Source organism: Tursiops truncatus, chromosome 15, assembly GCF_011762595.2.
Source record: "Tursiops truncatus isolate mTurTru1 chromosome 15, mTurTru1.mat.Y, whole genome shotgun sequence".
Taxonomy (NCBI): domain Eukaryota; kingdom Metazoa; phylum Chordata; class Mammalia; order Artiodactyla; family Delphinidae; genus Tursiops; species Tursiops truncatus.
Window position 1 is genome coordinate 40708115 of NC_047048.1, and position 26907 is coordinate 40735021.

At 41.3% G+C, this 26907-nt stretch overlaps 1 protein-coding gene across 1 annotated transcript in view; it reads left to right on the top strand.

Annotated features, from left to right (window-relative positions):
• CFAP61 (cilia and flagella associated protein 61) overlaps positions 1 to 26907 on the top strand; it is a 255844-nt gene that overhangs the window by 34163 nt on the left and 194774 nt on the right. The window contains exon 8 of the mRNA XM_073792625.1: positions 8305 to 8464. Within this exon, the coding sequence (XP_073648726.1) occupies positions 8305 to 8464 (160 nt within the window). The remainder of the gene's footprint in view (positions 1 to 8304; positions 8465 to 26907) is intronic.

Consider the following 26907-nt stretch of genomic DNA (forward strand, 5'->3'; position numbering starts at 1 on the left):
TTTAGGCGCTCCAATGTTGACTGTATATATATTTATGATTGTTATATCTTCTTGATGAATTGACTCCTTTATCATTATATAATAACCTTCTTTGTCTCTTGTTAGTGTTTTTGGCTTAGTCGGTTTTGTCTGGTATAAGCATAGCTACCCCTGTTCTCTTTCTGTTTCCACTTGCGTGGAATATTTTTTCCATCTCTTCACTTCGAACCTATATGTGTCCTTAAAGCTGAAGTGAGTCTCTTGTAGGCAGTGTATTGTTGGGTCTTGCTTTTTATCCATCTAGCCACTCTGTATATTTTGATTGGAGAATAAAATTCATTTACATTTAGAGTAATTATAGGTAAGGACTTACTAATGCCACCTTATTGTGTTCTGGCTGTTGTGTAGTACCCTTGTTCCTTTATTCCTTTCTTGCTGCCTTCCTTTATGAATTGATGATTTTCTGTAACGAGATGCTTTGATTCCTTTTTCTTTATCTTTTGTGAATCTACTGTAGATGTTTGCTGTGTGGTTACCATTGAGGCTTACATAAAACATCTTACGGATATAACAGTCCATTTTACACTAAAGACTTAATTTCAACTGCACACAAAAATTTTACCCTTTTACTTCCCCTGTTATGTTTTTAATGTCACAATTTATCTCTTTATATTACATATTCATTACTAAATTGTTGTAGCTATAGTTATTAAAATATTAAAATTCTTGTCCTTTCATACCTACATTAGAGTTACATGGTTAATGCTTCAGCATATTAAAGTTTTAGGATATCCTGAACTTGACTGTATACTTACCTTTACTATTGTGTTGTATATTTTTCTATATCTTCATGTTATTAATTAGCATCCTTTCATTTCATCTTGAAGAACTCCTTTAAGCATTTCTTGGAGGGCAGGTCTAGTCGTGATGAATTTCCTCAGCTTTTGTCTGTCTCGGAAAGTCTTTCTCCTTAATTTCTGAGGGACAGCTTTGCTGAGTAAAGTATTCTTGGTTAGCAGTTTTTTTCTCTCAGCGCTTTGAATATATCATCCTGCTAACTCCTGGCCTGTAAGGTTTCTGCTGAGAAATCTGCTGATGGTGTTATGGGGGGTTACCTTGTAAGTCCCAAGATGTTTTTCTCCCACTGCTTTTAAGATTCTCCTCTTGTCTTTGATTTTTGAGTTTTATTACAATGTGTCTTTGAGAGGATCTCTTTTTTTAACATCTTTATTGGAGTATAATTGCTTTACAATGGTGTGTTAGTTTCTGCTTTATAACAAAGTGAATCAGTTTTACATATACATATGTCCCCATATCTCTTCCCTCTTGCGTCTCCCTCCCTCCCACCCTCCCTATCCCACCCCTCTAGGTGGTCACAAAGCACTGAGCTGAGAGAGGATCTCATTAAGTTGATTTTATGTGGTGACCAATGAGCTTCATGAACTTGGATATCTATATCTCTCCCCAGATTTGGGATGTTCTTGGCCATTATCTCTTTAAATAAACTCTCTGCCCCCTTCTCCCTCTCTTCTCATTTTGGAACTCTGGTGATTCACAAATTGGTCCTTTGGATGGTATCCTATAAATCATAGGATACCATCCTATGACCCTTTTCATTCTTTTTACTATGTTCTCCTCTGACTTGATACGTTTAAAGTTCCTGTATTCAGTCTCATTGATTCTTTCTTCTGATTGATCAAGTCTGCTGTTGATGCTCTCTGTTGCATTTTCATGTCATTTGTTGATTCTTCGGCTCCAGAATTTCTGGTTGGTTCTTTTTATGGTTTCGCTCTCTTTGTTCAACTTCTCATTTTGTTTGTGTGTTGTTTTCCTGATTTTGTTGAATTGTCTTTGTTTTCTTGTAGCTCACTGAGTCTCCTTAACACAGCTATTTTGAATTCTTTATCTGGTAAATTGGAGATTTACCATTTACTCTTGCCTTTGGGTTCAGTTACCAGAAGATTATTGTGACCCTTTGGTGGTGTCATACTTCCTTGATTTTTCATGGTCATTGAGTTTTGCATTGCTGTCTTCACATTTGAATCGCAGTAACCTCCTCTGGTCTTCGGAGGAGAAATAACTTCTCTCAGCTCTGCTGGAGACTCTGAGGCTTCCTCAGACCGTCTATGGGTATGCCTGCTCCATGCTTCTTGCTCTCTCTTGTGGCAGAATTCTTAAGCTTCTGTGTCTTCTCTGGACCCTGCAAAGCACCAGGTCTAGTGCTTCTGTATTCCCAAAGGTGGCACTACAGCTCAAATTTGTGGTCTCTTCCTGACCCACAGATTGGGCTGACTTTCTCCATATGCTCCTTAGCCATCTGCCAAAGTCTGCTCATGGCACCATTAGGAGTACACACAGGGAGCTGCCACAAGGTGGGCTGGTGTGTGCGTAAGGCACGTGGAGCACTGGGGGTGCTCGTGGGCAGGCTGGCAGGATCCATGGGTGAAATATTCCCAGTAGCTCGTGGGTGGGCTTCTTGATAGAATCCATGATGCCTGGTCATGTCCTCTGGGGGTCCTACCTGCTGCTGTCCCAGACTGCTTCCATCCCCCAGTCGTGAGCTCCCAATTTAGTACTCTGGATCTGGCAAGAGAGAAATGAGCCCCTCTGGCAGCATCCTGCATAGCTAGGGAAGCCAGGTGCTCACTTACACAGTCTCCCTCTTACCTACCACGGGATAAATTAGGGGGATAATTCTTGGCCCTAAGCTGTGCTGCCTTGGAGGATGGGTGTTGTGGGGAAAGGCAGACTGTTTGTCTTACCCACTCCAGGGCATCCAAACTGGTATTTTTTTGCTCCAATGGAGCTGAAACTTCTCCTCGGGAAACCTGAACTTCATCAAAGGCTCTCTCATCCATGAGTGATTGTCTAAGTCACTGTTCTCAGGGGCTCTTGGACTGAGGCTGAGAGAGGCTAGAGCCAGTTCAGCAGCCTCTGCAGGGTCCACAGCTGTGACCGAGGTCTGTCTGCCTATTTCCTGATGCAAAGGTGGGCAAGACTCCTCCCAGGCCCCTTGGTGGGTGGCGCTGGATCCCACGGCTCCTTCAAAGGCACTTTTGTTCTTGGATGGATGTCGAATATTTGCTGTTGAGCAGGGGACAAAAATAAGGGATGTCTTTTACCACCATGATGCTGACCTCACTCTGGAGAAGGCTTTTAATTCTTTGGTTTCAAGGTGCGAGTTTGAACCCAAATCTCTTGAGTTAGTTCTTGTGAAGAGCAGCTGCAGTGACCTCTTCCCTCAGTTCCTTCCCTCTCTTGTCGTGTGTTACAAACTTTCAGCGTGTGTAAATATCAGAGGAAAGTTGTAGGCTGAAAATTGCAGTCCCAACCCCGCAGGGATCCTTTGGTGTCTCCAAAGACACAAACGGAGTCCAGCCTGATCTCTGAGAGGCCGTGCTGCCTCAGACATCAGAGATTGCATGTCCCATGGAGATGTGACCACGGGCCTCAACCTTAAATGGAAGGGCAGGAACAGGACCTGTCAACAGTGAGCAAACCAGCCTAGAATCTGGGAGTGAAACTCTGGTCTTCACCAAGCCCTTAAGACACCCACAGGTGTCTTAAGCCTTTTTGGGTTCAAGATCAGTGCAGTCACCACCCTACCACTTACCTGCCAGGACCCTCCTCCCAACGACCTGGGCTTCCTCAGACCTGCCTTTTGGCAGCAGTGTGCTGGAGCTCGCTCACCTTGGCTCACGAGAGCCAGTTGCTAAATCTTTAGGAACTGGCAAGCTGCTTGTTAAACACGGCCATTGTCAAAAATTAAGTTATATCAACTAACAGTGTAGTAAATTATACTAAAAACAAAATTAATAAATCCTCAAAATTCATTACTTTTTAATTGTTTTACTCTTATTTGTCCTCTTGGGGTCATTTATATCTGTGGTCTCTGCAGAGTGGAAATACTGTAACTACAGCTACTGTGCATCTTCTCCCAATTCTCTACTCAGTGACATCACACCAAGAGCTTACAATGGGCTGCAACGGGAATATTTACACCACAGAAATTGGCAAGTGTTACAATTAAGCTTTCCCCTACAATGCTGATTAGGCATTAACCAGCACACTATACTTTTAGGTGACCAGAGATAACGGGACATAGTACACCAAGCCTGTCCCTTCCCAAACCCGTCCATGGCAGTCACAGGCCATGGATGTGGATGCCCTGAGAGCCATGTCTGCACCGTTGGGGGGCCCTCAACTAAAGGTTTTTAACTGCGAGCACTTTCTTTGACTTAATCGCAACTTTGGAGGAGTTCTGAGTCATCACTTTGCTGCAAGTTGCTTTTCATAACTTTATCCTGGCTGACCTTGACATCTGGTGTTTACTCCAAACTGCAATTTCAGGGCAGGGCGGTTGGAGGCCAAGGGCAGCTCCTAGAGACAGATGGGCAGAGCGTCTGCCTTGGCAGCATCTGTGGCGTGGGCAGTAGCGGTCCGAGGAGGCACTGGGGCAGAGCCTGCCAGCGCAGCCATGCCTTTGACATCAGGCAGGAAGGATCAGAGCTGGAAGTGGTCATGATGAGGGCACCCAGAAGGGGCGGGTGACGTAGGGCTTTTTAGATGGAAGCATGAACGATGCAGTGCATACGGGCCTGTAAATGGTCCTGCTTGTGAAGGTGTGGCCACTGCACACGTGGTTTATAGCGATCTGAGCCTTATGCATCATCATATGGATCCTCAGGGAAAACCAAGGACAACAACAAGCTCCCAGTTTGCTCTCCAATGTGAGATAATTAAAGGCACCTTTGTGGTGGAAAGTATTGGTTACCTGGAAGACAGACAGCAGCCAGCAATCAGTGCCTTTTCACTGTACAAGAAAAAAAAGTCCATCAAATCAATTTATTTTTCCAGAAAACACACACACACACACACACACAAAGATGCATTTGAATACTCCTACAAATTCATATTTAAGAACAGTGTTTCTCAAATCGGAACAGTCATCCCAAAGAAACCCAAAGGAAAAAGCAGACACTTCCACAATACGTCCTCGCTCTGTTGAGTCGATCATTCTTAACTTTTGTGAATTGTCACAGTCCCGAGATGAAAGATGGGAATATAACAGGTTGCAGAATTGGAGAACGTGAAATCTTTGTTCCTAATGGTGAAACGTGTTTTTCTCATTTTCATCAGAATGTGTGATCCATGCCATTTGAATCAAATTCCAAACATGACGAGCCATTAGTATAATAGCTCATTACTAACAGCGGTCTTATAAATAATGCATTCTTATCATGCACATGCAGCTCGCCATGAAGCCAGCAAAAGGTATTTCAGGCCATGGAAGTTGCAGCGCGCCAGCGTGGCTCTAGATGAGAAGGACATCTCCATGTGAACCAAAGATGGATGCCAATTTTCCCTGCCGAGAGGGAGGCTGGCCGGCTCTCTCTGCACATATGGTAGAGGGATTGGTTAATCAGCGTCTGCTGAGTCTTGGGCCTAAAATTACAGAGAAGCCAGACAACTGTGGCTACACAGCCTTTGTTCACACGCGCAAACAAGACAAACGATCACTTGTTATTTGGGAAAAAAATTAAAACGTGTATTTTGGACTTTTATTAAAGTGTCGATGGCTTTATAAAACAGCTGTGTAAATCCAGCCTTTTACAGCTAGTATTTTGGGGAGCGTGTAAAGAAAAGAATATGCATGGAAAAAATCAATTTTTTAAAAATTCTTTTTGTATTCCAGTATTTGGGAGAAAGTACAGGGAGTCTTTACTTTTCAAACACATCTTTGAGAACAAGTGGTTTTAAACCAGAAGAGAACATTTGAGAACAAACAGTTAAATACCTCATTTTTTCCTCTGTTGTTTAAAGGAGTGTTGTAGCTTCTTTCTCTACTTTAGGAAGTTCAAGTATTAACCATTTTCTCTGACTGGGCATTTATGGAATGATGCTGCCTTCTTAGGAACAGGGAATGCTGGTGATTGTTGAGTTTGTTTTTTTTTAAAAATTTATTATTTATTTTTGGCTGTGTTGGGTCTTCATTGCTGCACGTGGGCTTTCTCTAGTTGTGATGAGCGGGGGCTACTCTTTGTTGTGTTGCACGGGCTTCTCATTGCGGTGGCTTCTCTTGTTGCAGAGCACAGGCTCTAGGTGCGCAGGCTTCAGTAGTTGTGGAGCACAGGCTCAGTAGTTGTTGCTCGTGGGCTCTAGAGCGCAGGCTCAGTAGTTGTGGCACATGGGCTTAGTTGCTTTGCGGCATGTGGGATCTTCCCAGACCAGGGATTGAACCCATATCCCCTGCATTGGCAGGCGAATTTTTAACCACTGCACCACTAGGGAAGTCCTGTTGCGTTCTGCTTCTTGGATGGGATGGCTGTCTCGAGAAATAAAGTGTGAATTCTGGTGGGATCGCACCTGCCCAGTAAATGCTGTTTTCTTATAAGAGCTGTCAGAGTCAAATCAGTCACCAGAATTTGCTTAAAACCCACATAATGATCAAATGAATTATTTATGTGAAATTTATTTATTTTCCTTTTTTTCCAGTTTTATTAAGATATAATTGACACATAACATTGTGTAAGTTTAAGGTGTCCAACCTAACATTTTGATTTATGTACATATCGCAAAATAATTACCACCAAATAAGATTAGTTAACGTAAGAACTCTGCATTCTCTCTCGCCTCTTTTAAAATTCTAAATGCTTTCCTTGCAGAGAAGAATGAAATACAGAATTACCGATGGAACATAATAAAGAATTTCAATCACAGTCATCTCTCAATGTGGTATTAAAATTGGATAGAATTAAAATTCATTGTTAATTTATAATATTTCAGTACCAGTAATAGGCTCAGCTCAGCTAGTTACTCACAGAAAGATAAGTTGTTTCCTCTACTCGCAATACTTATGGCCCCAAATGTGTTGCATTTTCCCATACCAGCCAACTCTCCAGCTTCCTAGGCACCAGCTGGGTGTCCTGCAGTTTGATTCACTTCTGACACAGCCCAGACTTAGCACAGGCCCTACAGTTTAAGGACTCAGGCGCACAAGACTGTCCCCTGCCCCTGTCAGATGCCAGTTACAAGACCCAGGTTGTCACCTGTACTTTGAACTGACCGACTATAAATCAGGGTTTCCCATGACCCCCTCCTCGGGTGTGACAATCTGCTGGAAAGGGCTCCCAGAACTTAGGAGAACACTTTACTTGCCATCATCAATTCGTTGTAAAGGATACAGTTCAGGAACAGCCCAAATGGAAGAAGTGCGTGGGGGGAGGTGGGGAGGAGGGGGCGGGGAGCTTCCATGCCCTCTCTGGGCTCGCCGCTGCCCAGCACCTCAGTGTGTTCACCAGCCCGTAAGATCCTGAACCCCATCGTTTAGGGGTTTCTCTGGTGGTTCCATTAACGACTGATTAAATCATTGGCCACTGGTGGTTGAACTCAATCTCCAGCCCCCTTCCCCTTCCCAGAGGTCGAGGGGACGGGGCTGAAAGTTCCAACCTTCTAATCACAAGGTTGATTCCTCTGGTAACTAGCTTCCATGCTCCGAAAGTCACCTCTTTAGTGTAAACTCAGGTGTGATTGAAAGGGACTTAATTATGAAAAACAAAAGATGCTCCTCTCAGGAAATTACAGGTGTTTTAGGAGCTTTGTGACAGGAGTGAGGGATGAAGGCTGAATATTATGTCACACTGTCACCCTCATCTTCCCACTTACGTATTCCTCATCAAAGGCCTAAAATGATGAGGGCCATTGCAAGAGGTTCAGAATCAGGTAGGGTGCTGGGAGGTGATGCAGTTGTAGGTCAGACACATCTGGTGAACAGGTGCAATGAGTTTATTTCACTCAAAGCTTCCCACCAAACCTCCTTCCTCACATCTCCTCCCCGTGAGACCATCCAATCAAAAAAATAAATGAGTTTAAGAAGATCGAAGCATTCTTACCTGATGAGGAGTGAAAGACCATGAACTTTCTCTGAACCGAGGATCAACCAGATGGCCACTGGGACAATGGCCAGTCTTCCTGAGAACCGCATTGTGGAGGGGAGGAGAGTGGTTGGGAGGGCTGGGCTTGCAGTGGGGCAATAAAGGGATATGGGGCAGGCAGGGGCGTTGTCTGGGCAAAGTTCCAAAGAGTTTTCCCTAAAGAACATCCTGGTGGCCTCCCTAAGTTATATACCCACCTCTGGGAGTGCCCACAGTGGTCGTCCACGGCATCGTTTTTCGAGCCTGTCCTGTATGCCGTGCATTGCTCTGGACACTAGGGCTGCTCCCTCCCTCAGACATCTCCGGGTGCCCATGGGCTGGGGCTCCTGGGAGTTTCGTGATGAGCATTCACCTGAGGTCGGACAGTCATGAGATGTTTTGGACGTTTCAGGTGGAAGGTGTAGCCGTCGGGTTCATGAGCGTGTGCTCGAGAGTGAACATGCAGCTCCTGCATGAGTGCTTTGACTTGGGGCCCTTCCACGGACTCTGCACCCCGCATCCCGATGACGTCCTGGAGCCACCCCAAGAGCTAAGCGTTCAAGGAAGTTCAGGTACAGTGGCCATCAAAGGAGCGTGTCAGGAATTCGAGCTTTACATACTGTGCTGTGCTCCTGGCTAAGTGCTGGAACTAGGTGGCACCTACTGTAGCTCTGTCTCCAGTCCCCTCTGAGGAGTAGTTCCTGGTCCATCTCATCCTTGTGCATGTATCTGTGAGCACAGGGAGTCAAGGGTGCACTGCGGCCTTGCCACTGAAGGTTTCCTGAATTCAGAACATCTACCTTCAGGATGTTCATTGTTAGAGGTAAGCTGTGGGGAAATAACTGATAGCATTTCAGCATTTTACTCAGACACACACGTACAACACAAAACCTGAATATGATGAGTGAATTTTTCAAGTCAAGAACTCGAGAAATTATATTAAGTTTTTTCTTTTCTAAATTTAAAAAAAATTGAAATATATAGCTGATTTACAATGTTGTGTTAGTTTCAGGTGTACAGCAAAGTGATTCAGTTATACATATACATATATATTCAGTTATACATATGTGTATATATATACATATATTTTCTTTTTCATATATGCCTTTAAGTTTTAATCCCAGCAGTTAGAGCTTCTGTGTTTATGTCTTCAACAAATTATTGTGTAATACAGGTCTATTGCAAGTAGTCAATACTTGCACTGATTCTAAAATAATGTCTGTATTAGGGTTTTCACCAAGTGAAACTAGGTCATCTCAAATTTTGGTATTTTAATGAGGTCTTCCTGCATCCATGAGTATCTTTGAGGTTAAGTGTTTTGGTTCTTAAATCAGGCAGATGCAAGGAGAGCATGTAAATTCAGTTCTCCAAATGTGGGTTTCCTCATTTGTAAAATAGGAATAGTAGTAATACCTCCCACGTGGGGTCTCGCCGAGATCACTCACGTCCAGGGCTTTATTCAGTGTCTCGGGCAAAGTTAGCACTCAGTCAGCATGGACCATCATCTTGAGCGGTCATTATTATCACTTTGTGATTGGCCTTTCACCTAGTTGAGTCTTCCCAGGTTAAAATCGGGGCATTTTGAATTGCTCTGCTTTCTTGTGTCTGAGAGATTCTACCAAGATTGTTCAAAAAACAGGAAGAGGAGCGTGTTGGGGACACGATTGACAAGCAGGAGACTTGTTGATCTAAACAACCGCAGGTGTGGGTTTGGCAGATCTTATCCTCTGGACGGGAAACCAAGTGCAGGGAGCTCGTCTGAATGTTCACAGTCGTTACAAAGAGCTTGCAGAGCTGAAGCTGGAGAGGTGATTCCCTTTTGTACTGATGACGGTGCTCTTCCCGAAAGAGAGCTTTTGAGGTCTTTATTGTCTAATGGTGAAGGCTGGCTAGCCCTTGCTTCCCAGCAGAGACACAGGAGAGTTCTGAAGGACTTTTCAGCATGAGACAGTCCTGAACAAAAAGTTATCACTGTCACTTTCAAATGTATCAACACAATATAAATTCTTCTTGAAGGCACCATTAAATAAGTTTTATGGCTCAGTTTTCTCATGTCTAAAATGGAGATAAAAATAGTATCGAACCCAAAGAGTTGTTGGGAAGATTAAACGTTAGAATCTACATGATGTCCTTAGGTCTGTGTGCCAAACACAGAGTAAGTGTTGAAAAAATTGAAGTCGTTTTTCTTTCCCCCGTGACTGTTGTCATTATTAAAAATAAATTGAAAAGATATAGTCCTTTCCAGTATGTTTCTGAGTGCCTCTGAGGTTACATAGAATGACTGGGAAGTTCCCATCTTAGAAACTTTATGGGCAGGAACAAAATTCAAAATTTAGGCTGAACCCTGGACTTCAAAACACACATAATCTATCTAGTACCTCTGTCTAGCAAAAAGCCCCAGAGATATGGAAGCTGAAAGAAGTCTTACTTCTCTCTACCACCTTTAATATTTTTACTTAAAATTAGTTGATCTAGAACAGGATGGTAAGTAAAGGAGATAGGAAAACTTCTCTTGTTATTTTGTGTGCCTTGTTTATTTCTGAAAATCCAGCTTTATTTTCACTGATGCAAAGGTGATTACGAAGTTGTCACTAGGGAGCACTATTGTAGACTTCCGAATAACTCAGGAATGGATTCACAAATCGTCAGCAGCTCACTATATCTAAGAAAAGAGTCATCAGCACATTTTGCTGCGATCTTCCCATCAACAGCAGCAAAGAATGAGACTCCAGAGAAAATCTGAAATGTCCTATGATCTGTCCATTTTCTTTTTCTGATGAAAGTCTCAAGTTAAAGGAAATATAATTTCTCTAAAATATGAACTAAAATGCTTGTTTCATTGGGCACACACTATTATGCCCTATGCCTTCAATTTTGTTTATGCTTTTTACTTTTCAAAGGATTTCTGTATATATCATCTCATTTTATCCTCATAACTTGATGTAGGAGAGCTAGGAAAGGTGACACCTGCCCACACTCCCAAAAGGTGTTACAGCTCAACAGGGGCTGACCCAGAACCCAACTGAGGCTTCAGCTTGGCAAGGTGACTTCTTATCTAGGGTGGCTGTGATTGAAAACTCCAATGGTGGGCCTGCTACACAAATACATGATCAATTTTTTCACTTCAATGAGTTATTTAATGAGTTATCACTTTTAGGAGTTCTAGGTGACGTCTATGTGTATGCGCGTGCACGTGAGTGCTTTGAAAACTTCCAACTTCTGGAATCTCCACCTCTGTGTCTGTGGGATTTGCCAGAACCATGTGAGGCCACTCTGCCCTGCTCCAGAGGCAGGCTGGAAGTGCCAGGACATTGACACCCCAGGAGCAACCTCTGCTTCCCTATTTCTTGTCCCTGTACGCCTACTGCTACTTTCTCCACCAACTCCCAAGTAAACAGTTGTGCTTGAATCCTTGACTCAGACTGTGCCTCTGAGAGAACACACCCCAAGACACTGCTGGTCTAGTCTTTTCCCACCAGCTGTGAAAACATTTATTTACACACAACTGACAGGAGTCGGGGTATAAATACCCCGGCTCCCTCACCCCTAGGGTGGGATAGCTCTGAGACACGAGTTTTTTGCTGTTTCTCAACGTTCCTCGAGGATCACCTCCAGCTGGTGATCCGTGTGATGACATGTGTTTTGTTAGCTGCCTTCCTTTCCCATTCTCTCTTCCTCACCACCCTACTGTGCTTCCTGGAGTCACTTCCCAAATAAACTCTTGTTCTCAAATCCTGAACTCAAGGTCTGCTCTTTTCCCACCAGCCGTGAGACTTGCTATTTCACATGAACCTCCACCCTTCCAAGCAGAATAACAATGTCACGGCTCGACATTCCTGAGCTCACACAGTGGTCCCCCTTCTTTAGCTACTGCATACATTGTGATTGGCTTGCTATCTCATCATTTCAGCCGTATCAGAAGTTTCCATTGGATCTAAAAAGTGTAACCATACACATTCATTTTGCATTTTACTTGAATAATTTTTAAGTGATCCCATTTTTTTAGTCACCTATTCGCCATATACAAACTATTACACACACTTGTAAATTTGGGTTTTTATCTACTAAACCTTGGGACTAAACTGGAACCAATGTGAACAAAGTCAAAGTGATCTCGGGTGGCCTCGGCCTGCAGCGGCTTGAAGCAGGATTTTGATTCCCTGACCGGGAATCAAGGTTGGGCCACAGCAGTGAGAGCGCTGAATGCTAGCCACTAGACCAATATCCAGTGACAAGACCCTGCCCCTTTGGCTTTGCAGAAATGAATTCCCACAAAGATGGAAAGTAGTAAAAAAAAAGTGTTTATTAGGAGGAAAGAGAGTACGTGTGAATAGACACACGGGCAGACTGAGAGAGAGGGTGGTAGTTTAAGTCACTTACGTGGGGCATTTCTTCTGGGTTTCCTTTGGCCAATCATCTTGCTTTGCCTGGTTCTGAGTCCATATTTGGTTTATCTCAGGGTCCTCCCATGTGTGCATGCGCATCTCTTAGTCAAGATGGATTCTAGTGGGGAGGCCTATGGGTAGGTTGATATCACTCCCCTTTTGACTTCCAAGGAGGCTTTCTGCACATGTATAGTCCGGAAGTTCTCCTTGACCTTGAGAATGAGAAATATGTGGTCCCTATCTCTTATCTGGGCGGGGCTCAGCCTCTCCTGTTAGCCTCCTGCTATTATCTCTATCTTGGAGTATCTGTCCACAGGGGACAAACTCCAGCTGCTCAGCCTGGGACCCATCTATCTCCTGACTCATAAGGATGCAGATTTTGTCCCAGTATAAGGAAAATCTAGTAAAAGTTTATTTTTTATTAAGCAGAGTACCTAGTTTAGAAGTAGCAAGTTCCCCAAATATTGGAAGAATTCATAAAGAGTCATAGCTGCTCAGGAAAGGGCTTTCTGCTTGTGTGGGAGATTGTGCGAAATGAAATCCAAGATCCCGCAAATGGCAAGAGTCTGAAAGCTTAGTGAACACGCAGTGGCGACCGTATGCTGGTAGTTTATGCATATTTTCCTTCAGCGACAATACAGTGGTTCAAGACAATAGTTGGGTCCACCACTGGCCCTGCCCAGCGAGGGCACATCAGGCTGTCTTCTGTTGACTGCATCATCACAATAAAGACTTTGGAACCAGAGTGAGCTGGCCATTTTCTTGATGATGCAGAAGGCAAAATAGGGTACAGCCTGCATTTCCACAGCTGTATTGGCATCGACACATTTGCCAGTTAAAATGGAAAAACTGAAAGCAAGTGAAAGACAAAACTTTTGTTTGTCACACGGCTGGTGTGACCTGGGGAGTGGGAGTCTCGGTTTTGAAAGAGCCCTGAAAGGTGCATCTCAGTACGTACATGGGGTCCACCACACAGAGTCTCTGTGACCTCGACGTGCCCTTGGCAGGGAGAAATACAATTTCATACAACAGAATCATGGGTGTCCCGAAGAACATCCAGGGCAGCTCCTTATAACCAACCCACCCAGGAAAAGTGCTGCTTACTCTACATTTATTTTATTTTATTATTTTAAAATTTTTTTAAATTTATTTATTCTTGGCTGCTTGGGTCTTTGTTGCGCATGTGGGCTTTCTCTAGTTGTGACAAGCGGGGGCTCCTCTTTGTTGTGGTGCGAGGGCTTCTCATTGTGGTGGCTTCTCTTGTTGCAGAGTGCAGGCTCTAGGCGCACGGGCTCAGTAGTGGTGGCTCGTGGGCTCTAGAGCGCAGGCTCAGTAGTTGTGGTGCACGGGCTTTGTTGCTCTGTGGCACGTGGGATCTTCCCGGACCAGGGCTCGAACCTGTGTCCCCTGCATTAGCAGGCAGATTCTTAACCACTGCGCCACCAGGCAAGTCCCTTACTCTACAGTTAAAAGGCCCTTTGAAATATAATTTTCATAACATTTCCATCCAAAAACATAGCAATGTTGCCTTTTAAATGAAAGAAAATCACTCTTGCTGTCAGGAAATGTTTCTTTGTGTCTTGTTTAAATTTCTTTCATGGAACTTACACTTTCTTCTTACCTCAGGGTCTCTCCTCCGCAGGGCGAGGAAATGTCTGGAACAAAGATGGCAAGGCTAAGAAACAATGGCTAAACCGAGTCTGATTTATTGAATAGTGATAGCCCAGGTCTTCTAGCCTCTCTTCCTAAGGTTAGATTTTATATGCCTGGGTGGCTTTCTGTTTTAGTTTATTCTTCTTTTAACTTGGATTCCAAATGTGGATGAAATACTCATCTACAGAGCATAGTAGTATTTCTGCCAAGAGGTTTGCATTCTGTATCTCAGACCATGTATTTACCACCTGGTACGTTCAGTAGTTATTGAACTAGTGACCCACTAGGACTCTGTATACGTTTGCTCGGGCTGTTTTAGCAGAGTACCACAGACCAGGGGGCTTAAACAACATAAATTCACTTTCTCACAGTTCTGGAAATATAGAAATCTGAGATCAAGGTGTCAGCAGGGTTGGTTTCTTCTGAGGTCGCTCTCCATGGCTTGGAGATTCTTTTCCTTGCGTCTTCACGTGGTTTTCCCTTTTGTTCCTGTCTGTGTCCTAATCTCCTCTTCTTATAAGGACACCGGTCACATTGGCTTAAGGGCCCAGCCATCTGACCTCATATTACTTTATCTCTTTAAAGGCCCTTTCTCCACATTTAGTCACATTCTGAGGTATCAGGGGGTGGGGGTTAAACACGAGTTTTGTGGGGACACGATTCAATGTGCAGCACCTAGAATCCTGTGTCAGCGGTTCTCTGGAGCCCTGTGGTCAAGGCTGTATGGCGATAATGCCGATCATGGCAACAAGGTCCCTTCTACTTGCTCGCTTCTACCCATGCTCATGAAAGCCTGATACACTGACTCATGTTTGCCACAATTTAAATTGCATCTTTTTTAACCACCAAATGTCTTTTTAGTATATGAAGGTAACAAAATTGCGTCCTTCTAAAACTTGAGCCACTCTTGCCAACTTTGGTTTTCTAGAAGTAACTGTGTGAGTTCTAACGCTTTGTTAAAGATGTTGACAAAACAAATAAATAATTCCAGACTTATGCCCAGGCTGACATGATTATCTCCAAGGTTGGCGGTGTTGACAAAAAATTAATCAGTCAATCTAAGAAAAAAATGGGAAATTTTATTGGAGCCAAACTGAGGATTATAACCCAGGAACAACCTCTCAGAAAGCTCTGAGAACTGTTTTACCCCTTAGAGGTCAAAGCACAATTACACAGGTTTTTGAGACAGAGGGGCTGTACGTTAAATGATGTAGAGAGTTTGCACAGTCCAGGTCTTTAAGTACAAAGTGGTGGGTCACTGTGATCCCTTACAAGGTCAAGAAGGAATGTTACCTTTTAAGGAGTTGTCTTGTGGGTGCGGGGAGAATGTCGCTCTTTGTGGTTGAGCAGGTACTTCCGCCAATGGGGAGGTCTGGTCCATGCATAATGTCGATACACAGCAGAGGGGAGAGAGGAGAACAAGGGGCAGAGAAAAATGTTTATGTTTAAATTTTCCATGACTTGCCTTAGAATACGAATTTTTACTTCATCAACAGTATAAACTCTTGCATGGGTTCCCTGGGTGGAACCCTTGGGCTGGTAACATACCAGGAAGGAGGCCATCCAGACTTGAAATCAGTCTTGTCAGGGTCATTGCCCCGGAAGCCTTTTGATTATTTAATAAAACCTAGTGCTGATTTTCCACCTTCATTCAGATACTGGTTTCTAAGCCCTTTTGAATGCCTTTAAAAACAGCAGCAACAAATGAGGGTACCCTCTGAAGACTCCGTTATCACGCAGAGCACAGGATGACTGGGAGCCGCGTTCCTACTCTCCTCAGCACTGGGAGCCACTGGTTAAGTGATGATTCTGCTGCGCTCGTCACCAAGCAGATTCGTTTCTCAGTGGTTGAAATACAAATGCATTTGTATATAGGACCTGGAGGTCTTTGAAAGAAAAGTGGCGTTATTTATATTCGTTATGATCATTATGTACTGGGATTATTTTCTCAGTAGGCCATGTGTCTTTTGCCCATATTTATGAAGCAGGGGAGAAGGCATTTAATGAATTTCAAGAGTGTATTTGACTGTAAAACACACCTCTCTTAGTACATTCACATGTAAATAGCCCTTTTATTTGTTCTCTCTGGTGACCTTTCTTCTTTTGGGGGTAGATCGCGCTTTGTTGTTGTTTTATATTTCCAAATGGGAGACTGAATGATAATAATGAAAGATTATGCAAAAAATCCATGTTTAAAATAATGTTGATATGGCACTTGTGTTGCAGGATAATTATAGTAATTTGGCTCTTACACTATATGGAGTCAGGAGTTAGTTGCTAGAAAATACGGTGCTAGGGGTGATTCAGAGGGTTTTCATCCCAACAGGCTGTTTGATCCTGCTGACTTTTCTCTTGAAAATCAATTGCTTGTGATGAATACTCTGAATTCCCCCTTGATTAAATTGGCTGTCGGCGGGCTGTACCCATTGCACTTGGGGCACTGTGAGTTCTGTGTCTGTTTACACAGGGGTTTTGACGACTCTTAAAAGATCACGGAGCAAGTTTAATCCAAGCAAGCGAAGCAACTGAAGAGGCAATTGCTAAAAATCAGTCTTTGCACGTGGCAACAAAGGAAAACGTATTAATTCTAAGCCCAACATGAAGCCGGTTAATTTCATTACGGGGTTGCAAACCTTTTCTCCACTGCATAGCACTCTAGCTTTGGGTGTTTTCAGACTTCCAGGAGCACGTGGGCTCTCTCAGTGGAAGACCAGGGACAGTCACCTTGGACGCTGGTTCCAACTTCAGGTTCATGTTTCACGATGTTCCATTTCCCTCAAGGTTACTCACACATTCAGATTTTCTTTCTTTTGAATCAACTTTAGGAAATTAGATATTTCTAGAAAAGCATCATTTAGTATACGAAGGTTAAAAAATGATTAGTGTACAGTGGTGGATCTACATATGTATGTATCTCCAGTGTGTATATGTATATATACATACACAAACACATATGTATGTAACAGTATATATATATATATATATATATATATATATATATACTGTTAAAATGATTAAAGAAGACAATTTAGGTGATATAAACAAACTTTATTTAACACTTCATGAAGTAGACAGTCTCTTTTCAGAGAACTGCAAAATGGGCGAGAAAGCAGGAAGCTTTTATAGGATAAAGAATAAAGAACAAGGAAGAGAAAATACCTGATTGGCTGGGGTCCTGCAGTCACCCTTGTTTGGGGTGAGAAGGTCCAGGGTTGGGTCGGTGGTTGGGGATTGACTGAAGGATCGACTGCATTTCTGGTCATGTTGCATTTTACCGGGACACGAAAGTGACCCAAGTTTTGGTTTGCTGACCTGGCACGCCCTCATCCCCACCCTGGGCAGGAGTGGCTCCATCTTGGGCCTAGAAAGTTATTTCAGCTTTCTATATATTATGTCTCCAACTCTGTTTGGAAAAAGACTTGTCTTTTTTTATTGAGTGCTGATTTCAAGCTACATAAAATATTTTAGAGAAAAGAGAAACATAAGTAAATCACAAAACTAACTATACAAAAAATTATTCATAATAAGTGTGGGAAAATATTCAGCTTCCATAAAACTAAAATCCACGTTAAAACCCAAGACCTTTTTCTCCCCACTCTTGCCTACTAAGTTTTAAACATGTGTTGTAATTAAGATGCTCGGTTCTAGGCAAGAAGCTTGGCAACTAGTCCTCGGCTTCTGACAACTGTGAAGGTTGTATTTCTGGAATACTGTCCAGAAATGGCTACCAGAATCCATTAAGTGCTCATATTCTTTGACCTCAACTATAGCAAGTCTGAGGAAATAATCCTGAATCTGTAAAAAGATACACGTTCAAGACTTTTCCCTAAGCTTAATCATAATACTAAAAATGAACGAACAGAAAATATCCAAATAAACAGACAAATTAAAAAAACCCAAATCTCCCTTAAGAGAGGGATGGCTAAACTTGTGAGTATTCACTGTACGGCTGTGCAGTAGCCTTTAAAAAGTTTACAGACAGTGAAGGGAAATGGGTACGATATAATCTTACGTGAAAAAAATAAACGTGACGTGAATTGAAGTGTGGGTAAAACTGTCTAAGAAAATGACAACATGGACCTAGTCACAGAAGTGACACTAAGGCAATGCTTTTCTTTCGTTTCTGTTTTTTAAAATATGAAAACAATCTTAACTTTAGAGAAAAGTTGTGGGTACTTTTTTTCCTTCCTGAACCATTTGCAAGTGAGTTGCTGACATGATGCTGACTCACCTGTGACTACCTCAGTGAGTGTAGTAGTCACTACTTCAGTGAGCCTCAAACATCCATCAAAGTCAAGCAATTAACTTGAATGTGTTACTACCATCTAATCCACAATCCCAGACCTCATTCAGGTTTCTCCATTTGTTCCAATAATGCCCTTGCTAGCAAAAATGTCCAGTCCAGAACGACAAGCTGCATTTAGTTGTCGTATTACCTTTCATTTTGGAGCAGTTCCTGTCTTCCCTTAACTTTCACGACCTAAACACTTTTGAAGATTATCGGCCCCTAATTTTGTAGAATGTGCTTCCGTTTGTGTTTGTCTGATGTTTCCCATGATGGGATTCATGTTGCGCACATTTGGCAGGACTATGGTGGGAGAGATGGGTTCTCATTGCATCCTCTCTGGTGTTACACATTTTCAGCCTGTTCCACTGCTGATGTGTGTCACTTGGATCACTTGATTAAAGTGACTCTTGTAGGTAAAAAATGAAAATTATTTTCGCTTACCCCAGCCTGTGCAGAGATCTATAATAACTCCTTTATTCCTGACCTCTCTGTTTGGCTCTATCTTGATTCTCACTCGGAATCAGCAACTTCAATTTGCTGGTCCTATTTTAACCCCATCTGGGAGATTCAGCTTGGCTTCCCACCACAGGTGCTGTTGCTGTCTCCCCGGATTAATGACACGCTTGGTTTCTCAGAGAGTCAGCACATCTGTGCCTGATCCAGCTTCAGCCTCATAATCGCTGCTACATGGTTCATGTCAAGGAAATGGTTCCAGACTCTCCTTGCAACCAAAATAGACTTCACACAGGCAGGCTCTGCTGCAGCCTCTAACTGGGATGCTTGCAAACTGCATGGACCCAGCTTCCAAGGGCCCAGGCTGGAGCTCTGCCTACAATTTTTTCTCTGCTGTAGCTGGTTATAGCTCTTTCTACTCCCTAAGGCTGTCTTTGCTTTTTAACCTTTCTTTCTTGCTTTTTTCTTTTTTTAAAGTTTCTTTTGCTTGATTGGCTTTTTCAAAGAGCTTGCTTTTCAATTTATCTATCAAGTTTGTGGGTTTATTTCTTTTTGAATTTATTAATATCTGCTTTTAATCCTATGACCTCCTTTCCCTTAATTTGGCCTTGTTTTGTTCTTCCTATTCTAGCTGCTTGATTAATTTATTTTCATTTCTCTCTGTTTGATATAAAAGCATTTGTTGGAAAGAAAAACTTTTCCTCTATCAACTCAGGTCCAAGTGGTCAGGCACCTGCAAATTAACTGACAGTAAACAGATTAACAGGAGAAAAGTTAATTACACATGCAGGAGTACTCTGTAGTGGTGAGTAACTCACTGAATAGCCAGGAGTAAAGGTGTATGTACCAACTTAATCAAAGGGGTGGGGGAGGGTTAGTTAGGGCTTCAATGGGAAAATATGGAAGGTTCTATAGGGCTTTTAATGCTAATGGGATTGTGCCATTAAACCATTGAACTTGCTGCCATGGGCAGAATCATACTGGAAATGTGGACTATATAGTTGAGGTCAATGAAGGGATCATTGATGGTGACCATATCCATTTTGCCAGAGTTAAAAGGAGCTCTGGTGACCAGGTACCCAATATGGCCAAATCTGTTTTCTCTCAGCTTTACCACTGTGACTCAGGAACATGCTGGCACTGCAGAAGAAAACGCAGTATTGACTGGGGAGGAGCAGAAAGCCTGCTGTGCTGGAATTTTGAGGAGGCTTACATTGGACTTTTAAAAGCTTCTCAAGGCTAGGATGCCAAGCCAAGAACTCACCACCAGATTTCACTTGCAATACCTATAGATTTGGGTGAATTTCCGTCTTCTCAAGGTCCCCCAAAATATCCTTCTTTACTCACTTGTAATGCTGGGAAACCTGTAAGCCAGGCACTAGATACCCAAGAGGGATTTGTAAGCATTAGCTCCGTAAATCAACCTAGTTCCTTAAAACTGTCTGGTCATATTAGAGTCTATACACATCATTCTCAAATACGACATTTTAATCAAAGCCTTGGTCATATAACCAACGTTCCCAGTTATGTTCTATTACAAGGAGGACAGATTCTTATTAAACCTGTGATAACAGCTATATTGTCATGAGAATGAGAATACTAAATAAGAGTTTCTGATTTCTGGAGGGATCAGGCAGAGAGAAAAATATAAATATTTCATTTCTGTTTATAGAAGTATAATTTAAACTAGTGTTTACCAGTGAGAAGAGGGAAGTGGGGAGGGGCAAGATAGGGGTATGGGATTAAGACGTATGAATTGTGTTTAAGTAACAAGGATATACTGTATAGTATGGAGAAATATAGTCATTACTTGGTAACAACTTTAAATGGAGTATAATCTATAAAAATATTGAATCACTGTTGTAAACCTGAACTAATAAAATATTGTAAATCAACTATACTTCAATAAACCAGAAATGAAAAGCTAAAACAAAGTATAATTTATTAAATTGTTGTAAGTTAAAAATAGCTTAAGAGGGACTTCTCTGGTGGCACAGTGGTTAAGATTCCAGGCTCCCAATGCAGGAGGCCTGGGTGCTATCCCTGGTCAGGGAACCAGATCCCACACGCATGCCACAACTAAGAGTTCTCATGCTACAGCTAAGGAGCTGGCAAGCTGCAACTAAGAAGGCTGCCTGCTGCAGATAAGACCCGGTGTAATCAAATAAATTTAAAAAAAAAACCTTAAAAAATAACTTAAGAGAAAAAGAAAGTGGTTCCTTAAATCCAGGAAAAAATTTTATTTTATTTTATTTTATTATTTTATTTTATTATTTTTTTAGTGGTATAGTTCAATCAATATTTCCCTTATTTGTAACTGTTGGTTCTATTCATTGCCCTTGTTCTTTGTTTCTTTTCTTGTCTTCCACTCTTTCTCTGCCTTCTCTTTTTTTTTGGTTTGTTTGTGTTTTGTTTTATTATTTGGCTGCATTAGGTCTTAGTTGCGGCACTCAGGATCTTTGTTGTGGTATGCAGGGTCTTTCATTGTGGTGCGTGGGCTCTCTAGTTGTGGCACACGGGCTCCAGAGCACACTGGCTCAGTAGTTGCAGCACGCAGGCTTAGTTGCCCTGCAGCACGTGGGGTCTTAGTTCCCGGACCAGGGATTGAACCCGCATCCCCTGCATTGGAAGGCAGATTCTTAACCACTGGACCACCAGGGAAGTCCCCAAATCCAGGAACAAAATTTTAAACAAAAAATTATCCTTCGTCAGTTCATTTAGTACCATGTAATTAATTCTTGTCCTGCTTGATCTTGGGTTTGCAGTTTCATGAACCCATCGGCTTCCTCATGAGAGTTTTGTAAATCCTTACTCTGTCCACTGATATTATCTCAGAGTTATTTAAACAATGCCACCAGAACCTGTCCTCCATAGTACCTTGCATAGTTCCTTTACCCTAGGTCTCCAAGACAGTTCCTTTTGTTGAAGACAAACCTTCTGGCTTGTAGCTGATTGCAAGAGCTTTCAGGAAAGCATCAGAGTAAAGCAATAACTATTTGTGGATGACAAAAGACTTAAATGGCTGTGGCTAAAGATCTTATGAGAGTTCATTTAAAAATTACTCAGTTGACAAGGAAATGTGCTTGTTTCTGTGGCATAATACATTTTAAAATAATAACTAGCATATTGGTAACATTATGTTTTTCTTATTTAATATCAGGCAAAGCAGTACTGGGACATATGGACTGCAAGGACATTGACAGATTCCTAGGCACTTCATATAATTCCTGAAATATTTATATTAATAACACTTGCCCATACAAATATAACCTAGGGAAAGTTAAGCATCTGTTCCTGTTTGACAGTGCTTTTCATGCAACTCCACACATCTATTTTTTTTTTCCTCATTTTGTTTGGTGGCAGCATATGGGTGTGCCATAGTTATGTTCATTCTGTTCTCTTTTTTTTTTTTAACATCTTTAATGGAGTATAATTGCTTTACAATGGTGTGTTAGTTTCTGCTTTATAACAAAGTGAATCAGTTATACATATACATATGTCCCCATATCTCTTCCCTCTTGCGTCTCCCTCCCTCCCACCCTCCCTATCCCACCCATCTAGGTGGTCACCAAGCGCTGAGCTGATCTCCCCGTGCTATGCGACTGCTTTCCACTAGCTATCTATTTTACGTTTGGTAGTGTATATAGGTCCATGCCACTCTCTCACTTTGTCCCAGCTTACCCTTCCCCCTCCCCATATCCTCAAGTCCATTCTCTAGTAGGTCTGTGTCTTTATTCCCATCTTGCCCCTAGGTTTTTCATGACCATTTTTTTTTTTTTTAGATTCCATATATATGTGTTAGCATATGGTATTTGTTTTTCTCTCTCTGACTTACTTCACTCTGTATGACAGACTCTAGGTCCATCCACCTTACTACAAATAGCTCAATTTCTTTTCTTTTTATGGCTGAGTAATATTCCATTGTGTATATATACCACATCTTCTTTATCCGTTCATCTGTTGATGGACACTTAGGTTGCTTCCATGTCCTGGCTATTGTAAATAGAACTGCAGTGAACATTTTGGTACATGACTCTTTTTGAATTATGGTTTTCTCAGGGTATATGCCCAGTAGTGGGATTGCTGGGTGGTATGGTAGTTCTAGTTTTAGTTTTTTAAGGAACCTCCATACTGTTGTCCATAGTGGCTGTATCAATTTACATTCCCACCAACAGTGCAAGAGGGTTCCCTTTTCTCCACACCCTGTCCAGCATTTATTGTTTGTAGATTTTTTGATGATGACCATTCTGACTGGTGTGAGATGATATCTCATTGTAGTTTTGATTTGCATTTCTCTAATGCAATGCTTAATGATGTTAAGCATTCTTTCATGTGTTTTTTGGCCATCTGTATATCTTCTTTGGAGAAATGCCTATTTAGGTCTTCTGCCCATTTTTGGATTGGGTTGTTTGTTTTTTGATGTTGAGCTACATAAGCTGCTTATAAATTTTGGAGATTAATCCTTTGTCAGTTACTTCATTTGCAAATCTTTTCTCCCATTCTGAGGGTTGTCTTTCATCTTGTTTATGGTTTCCTTTGCTGTGCAAAAGTTTTTAAGTTTCATTAGGTCCCATTTGTTTATTTTTGTTTTTATTTCCATTTCTCTAGGAGGTGGGTCAAAAAGGATCTTGCTGTGATTTGTCTCATAGAGTGTTCTGCCTATGTTTTCCTCTAAGCGTTTGATAGTGTCTGGCCTTACATTTAGGTCTTCACACATCTATTAATTTCTGATATCTTTCTTTTACAAGCTAAAAGAACAAATCCTTTGAGATTTTCCAAGGGGGCTCTCTGGAAAATCAATTCAGGATCAAGCTTTTATTTAGGATTTGATTTGGGGAAGACAAAATACCAAAGGTTGTCAAACACCTTAAAAGGTTTGAACACCTGATTTTATAGGACCACAAGTCACTATGAAAAAATACCTAGTTACCTATTTAATCAAAATAACAATAAAGAATCTAAAAGTAACTACAGGAGGTGAGATGGTTGTAAAAACAAACAAACCTTAGCTCTTTTAAAAGCAAGAAGACTTAGTTCTCTTAGTCAAGGACATAGTAAAGGTCCACATAAAGCACAGGAAATTATTCTAATAAGACATAGAGTCTTTGTTTCCTAGGCAGATTACTTAAAAGGTAAATAAAAACCTTTGCAATGTCTCATTATAGTAGACCAATAACCCAAGAAGACTTTGTTGTTTTAATAGAGGAAAAGCCAAACTCTAGTTTTGCATTCAAGTGTTATTGATACTAAAAGCTCATTAAAAAAAGAAACCTTATAAGTAAATCCGTGCAACCTTTACCAGCTTTGACCAACCACTTAACATAAAATTTCTTTCCATAAACCTTCTACAGCTTTCTGTATCATTCAGGTTTTGTCCTATTCCTTCCCTTTCTTATTCTGAAATGAGTCAATTTCTTTCTTTTTCACCTTAACAAAAACACATTCTACATTCCTTGCATATTTTTCATACAAACTTGTTTCCCTTTATCCTTAATATTTCTAGTAATTTCAATTATATATGTTGATTATAATTTTTAACCATTATAGCCTTCATTTTACAGAGAAAATGAGGAAGTAGACAATTGTGGATTGTCTGTCATATACTAGCATTTCCTAGCAGACTAGCAAATTTCATGAATTTCATAATTTTTAGAGGTATATGCTTCTTTACAGCACGATTTTTTGACGTGGCATATCCAAATACCTTCATTAATAGATCCAAATATCTTTAACCCCTCTGTAAAAAAGAAGCCAAAAGTATATAAACTTAAACTTAGTAGTGAATGTTTTAATGTTTTATCTTCTTTAGAAATGATTTAGAAGTTTGCTAAGTGTTTATTACTTAATTTAGCATAACTCGGGTTGTAGACAGTCTTGGGGTGTGGTAATGAAGAATGGGTCCTAGACAACTTTGCTCAATTCCTCACTTCATGTTGGTGTGCCTTTCACATTTAGATCTACCATCCACACGGAATTGATTTTCATGCGTGCTGTGGCAGAGGAATTGTTTCATTTGAAGAGTATGGATAGCCAATTGACCAAGCACCATTTACTGAGAAGGTCATCATTTCCCTTGTTATAGTACCACCTTTGCGTAAATCAATTGCCCATATTGTATTTGTGGGTTGAGTTTTGGGATTCTTCACTACTTTTTTTTTTATTTTTAAATTTATTTATTTTGGGCTGAGTTGGGTTTTTGTTGCTGCACGCAGGCTTTCTCTATTTGTGGAGAGCAGGGACTACTCTTCATTGCAGTGCGCTGGCTTCTCATTGTGGTGGCTTGTTGCGGAGCATGGGCTCTAGGCGTGCGGGCTTCAGCAGTTGTGGTGCGTGGTCTCAGTAGTTGTGGCTCGGAGGCTCTAGAGCGCAGACTCAGTAGTTGTGGCACACGGGGTTAGTTGCTCCACGGCGTGTGGGATCTTCCCGGACCAGGGCTCAAACCTGTGTCCCCTGCATTCGCAGGTGGATTCTTAACCACTGCGCCACCAGGGAAGTCCCCTCATTGATTTTCAGTTGTTGTTCTTTTCTAAAATGAGTGTTTAAACTATAAGTATTCCTCTATGCTTGGATTTAGCTGCACCTTACAATTTTGTTTTATAATGTACTCATTATCAACATTTTTGAAATTTCATTTTATTTATTCTTTGGCTCATAAGTTATTTAAAAGAATACTTACTCCCAAACATATGGAGATATCCTATTTATCTTTTTAAAAATTTTTTTTATTATGGTAAGAACACCTAACATGAGAATTACTTTCTTAAATTTTTAAGTGTATACTGGATTTGTGTTAACTACAGTCACTGTGTTTTCAGCAGATCTAGAACTTATTCATCTTGCGTTACTGACACTTTACACTTTTGAATAGCATCTCCTTATTTCCCCCACCCCCCAACCCCTGGCAACTACCATTTTACTGTTTCTATGGGTTTGACTTTTAGATACCACATATAAGTGAAATCATGTAGTATTTGCCCTCCTGTGACTGACTTATTTCACCTAGCATAATATGTTCAAGGTTTATCCATATCGTCACATGTTGCAGGAGTTCCTTCTCTTTAAGGCTGATTAATATTCCATTGTTTGTACATACCACGTTTTCTCTGTCTATTTGGATAGTCTCGTTATCTTTTTATCACTAGCTTTTAGCTTAATTGCACTAAAGTCAGAGAACCTACTCTGTGTGATTTTGACCCTTTAAATTTTGTTCAACACATGGTCAATTTTGGTAAATGTTCCTGGAGTCCATGAAAAAAGTGTATATCCTTAGTTGTTAGGTGCAGGGTTCTATATGAATCAGTCACGTTTGATAATAATGTCAAATATTTTATCCTTTTGACTTCATCAGTTGTTTCATCAATTCATGAGAGTCTGTTAAAGTCTCCTGCTTTGATTGTGGATGTACCAATTTCCATTCATAGTCTATAATTTTTAATAATGTATTTTGAGTCTATGTTATTAGGTGCATAATTTTTAAGTCATTATGTCTTCCCTGAACTTAAAATAAATCAGTTATGAAGTGTCCTTCTTTATCTCTAGTGAAAATTTTTTGCCTTAAAGCCTACTTTTTCTGATTTTAATATGGCCTCACCTGCTTTCTTTGATTCATATTTGCATGTTATATCTCTATCCACTCTTTTATTTTCATCCTTCCTATTTCCTTACATGTTAGATGTGTCTCTTACAAACAGCATAAGTTTACTTGTTGTTATTTTTATCTAGTGTGACAACTGTTGTCTTTTAATTATAGTATTTCATTCATTTACATTTAATGTTCTTATGGGTTTATATCTACCGTCTTACTTTATAGATGTCCCCTATGTTTCTGTGTTTTATTCCTGGTATTTTGTATTTGTGTCTTTTTTTCCATTAGTCTCACCAGTGTCAATTTAATTGGTGTTTTTCAAAGAACCAGCTTCAGTATTTACTTGATTCTCACTGTGATATTTTGTCACTGCATCGGTAGTCCATTACCACAATAATGCTGCTGACAAACAACTGCAAAACCACAGTGGCATCCCACAATAAGTGTGTTTTGCTCATGCAGCTGGGGTCAGCTAGGCAGCTCTGCTGATCTTGGCTGGGTCTTCTCACGTGTCTTGGGGTCAGTTGCCTCTTGGCAGATCTAGGCTGGCCTTGGCTCTGCCCCGTGTGCCTCTCGTCCCGTAGCAGGCTGGATGGGGCATGTTCTCATGGTGACGGCACAGCTGCAAGAGACCAAGTGGAAATACACAAG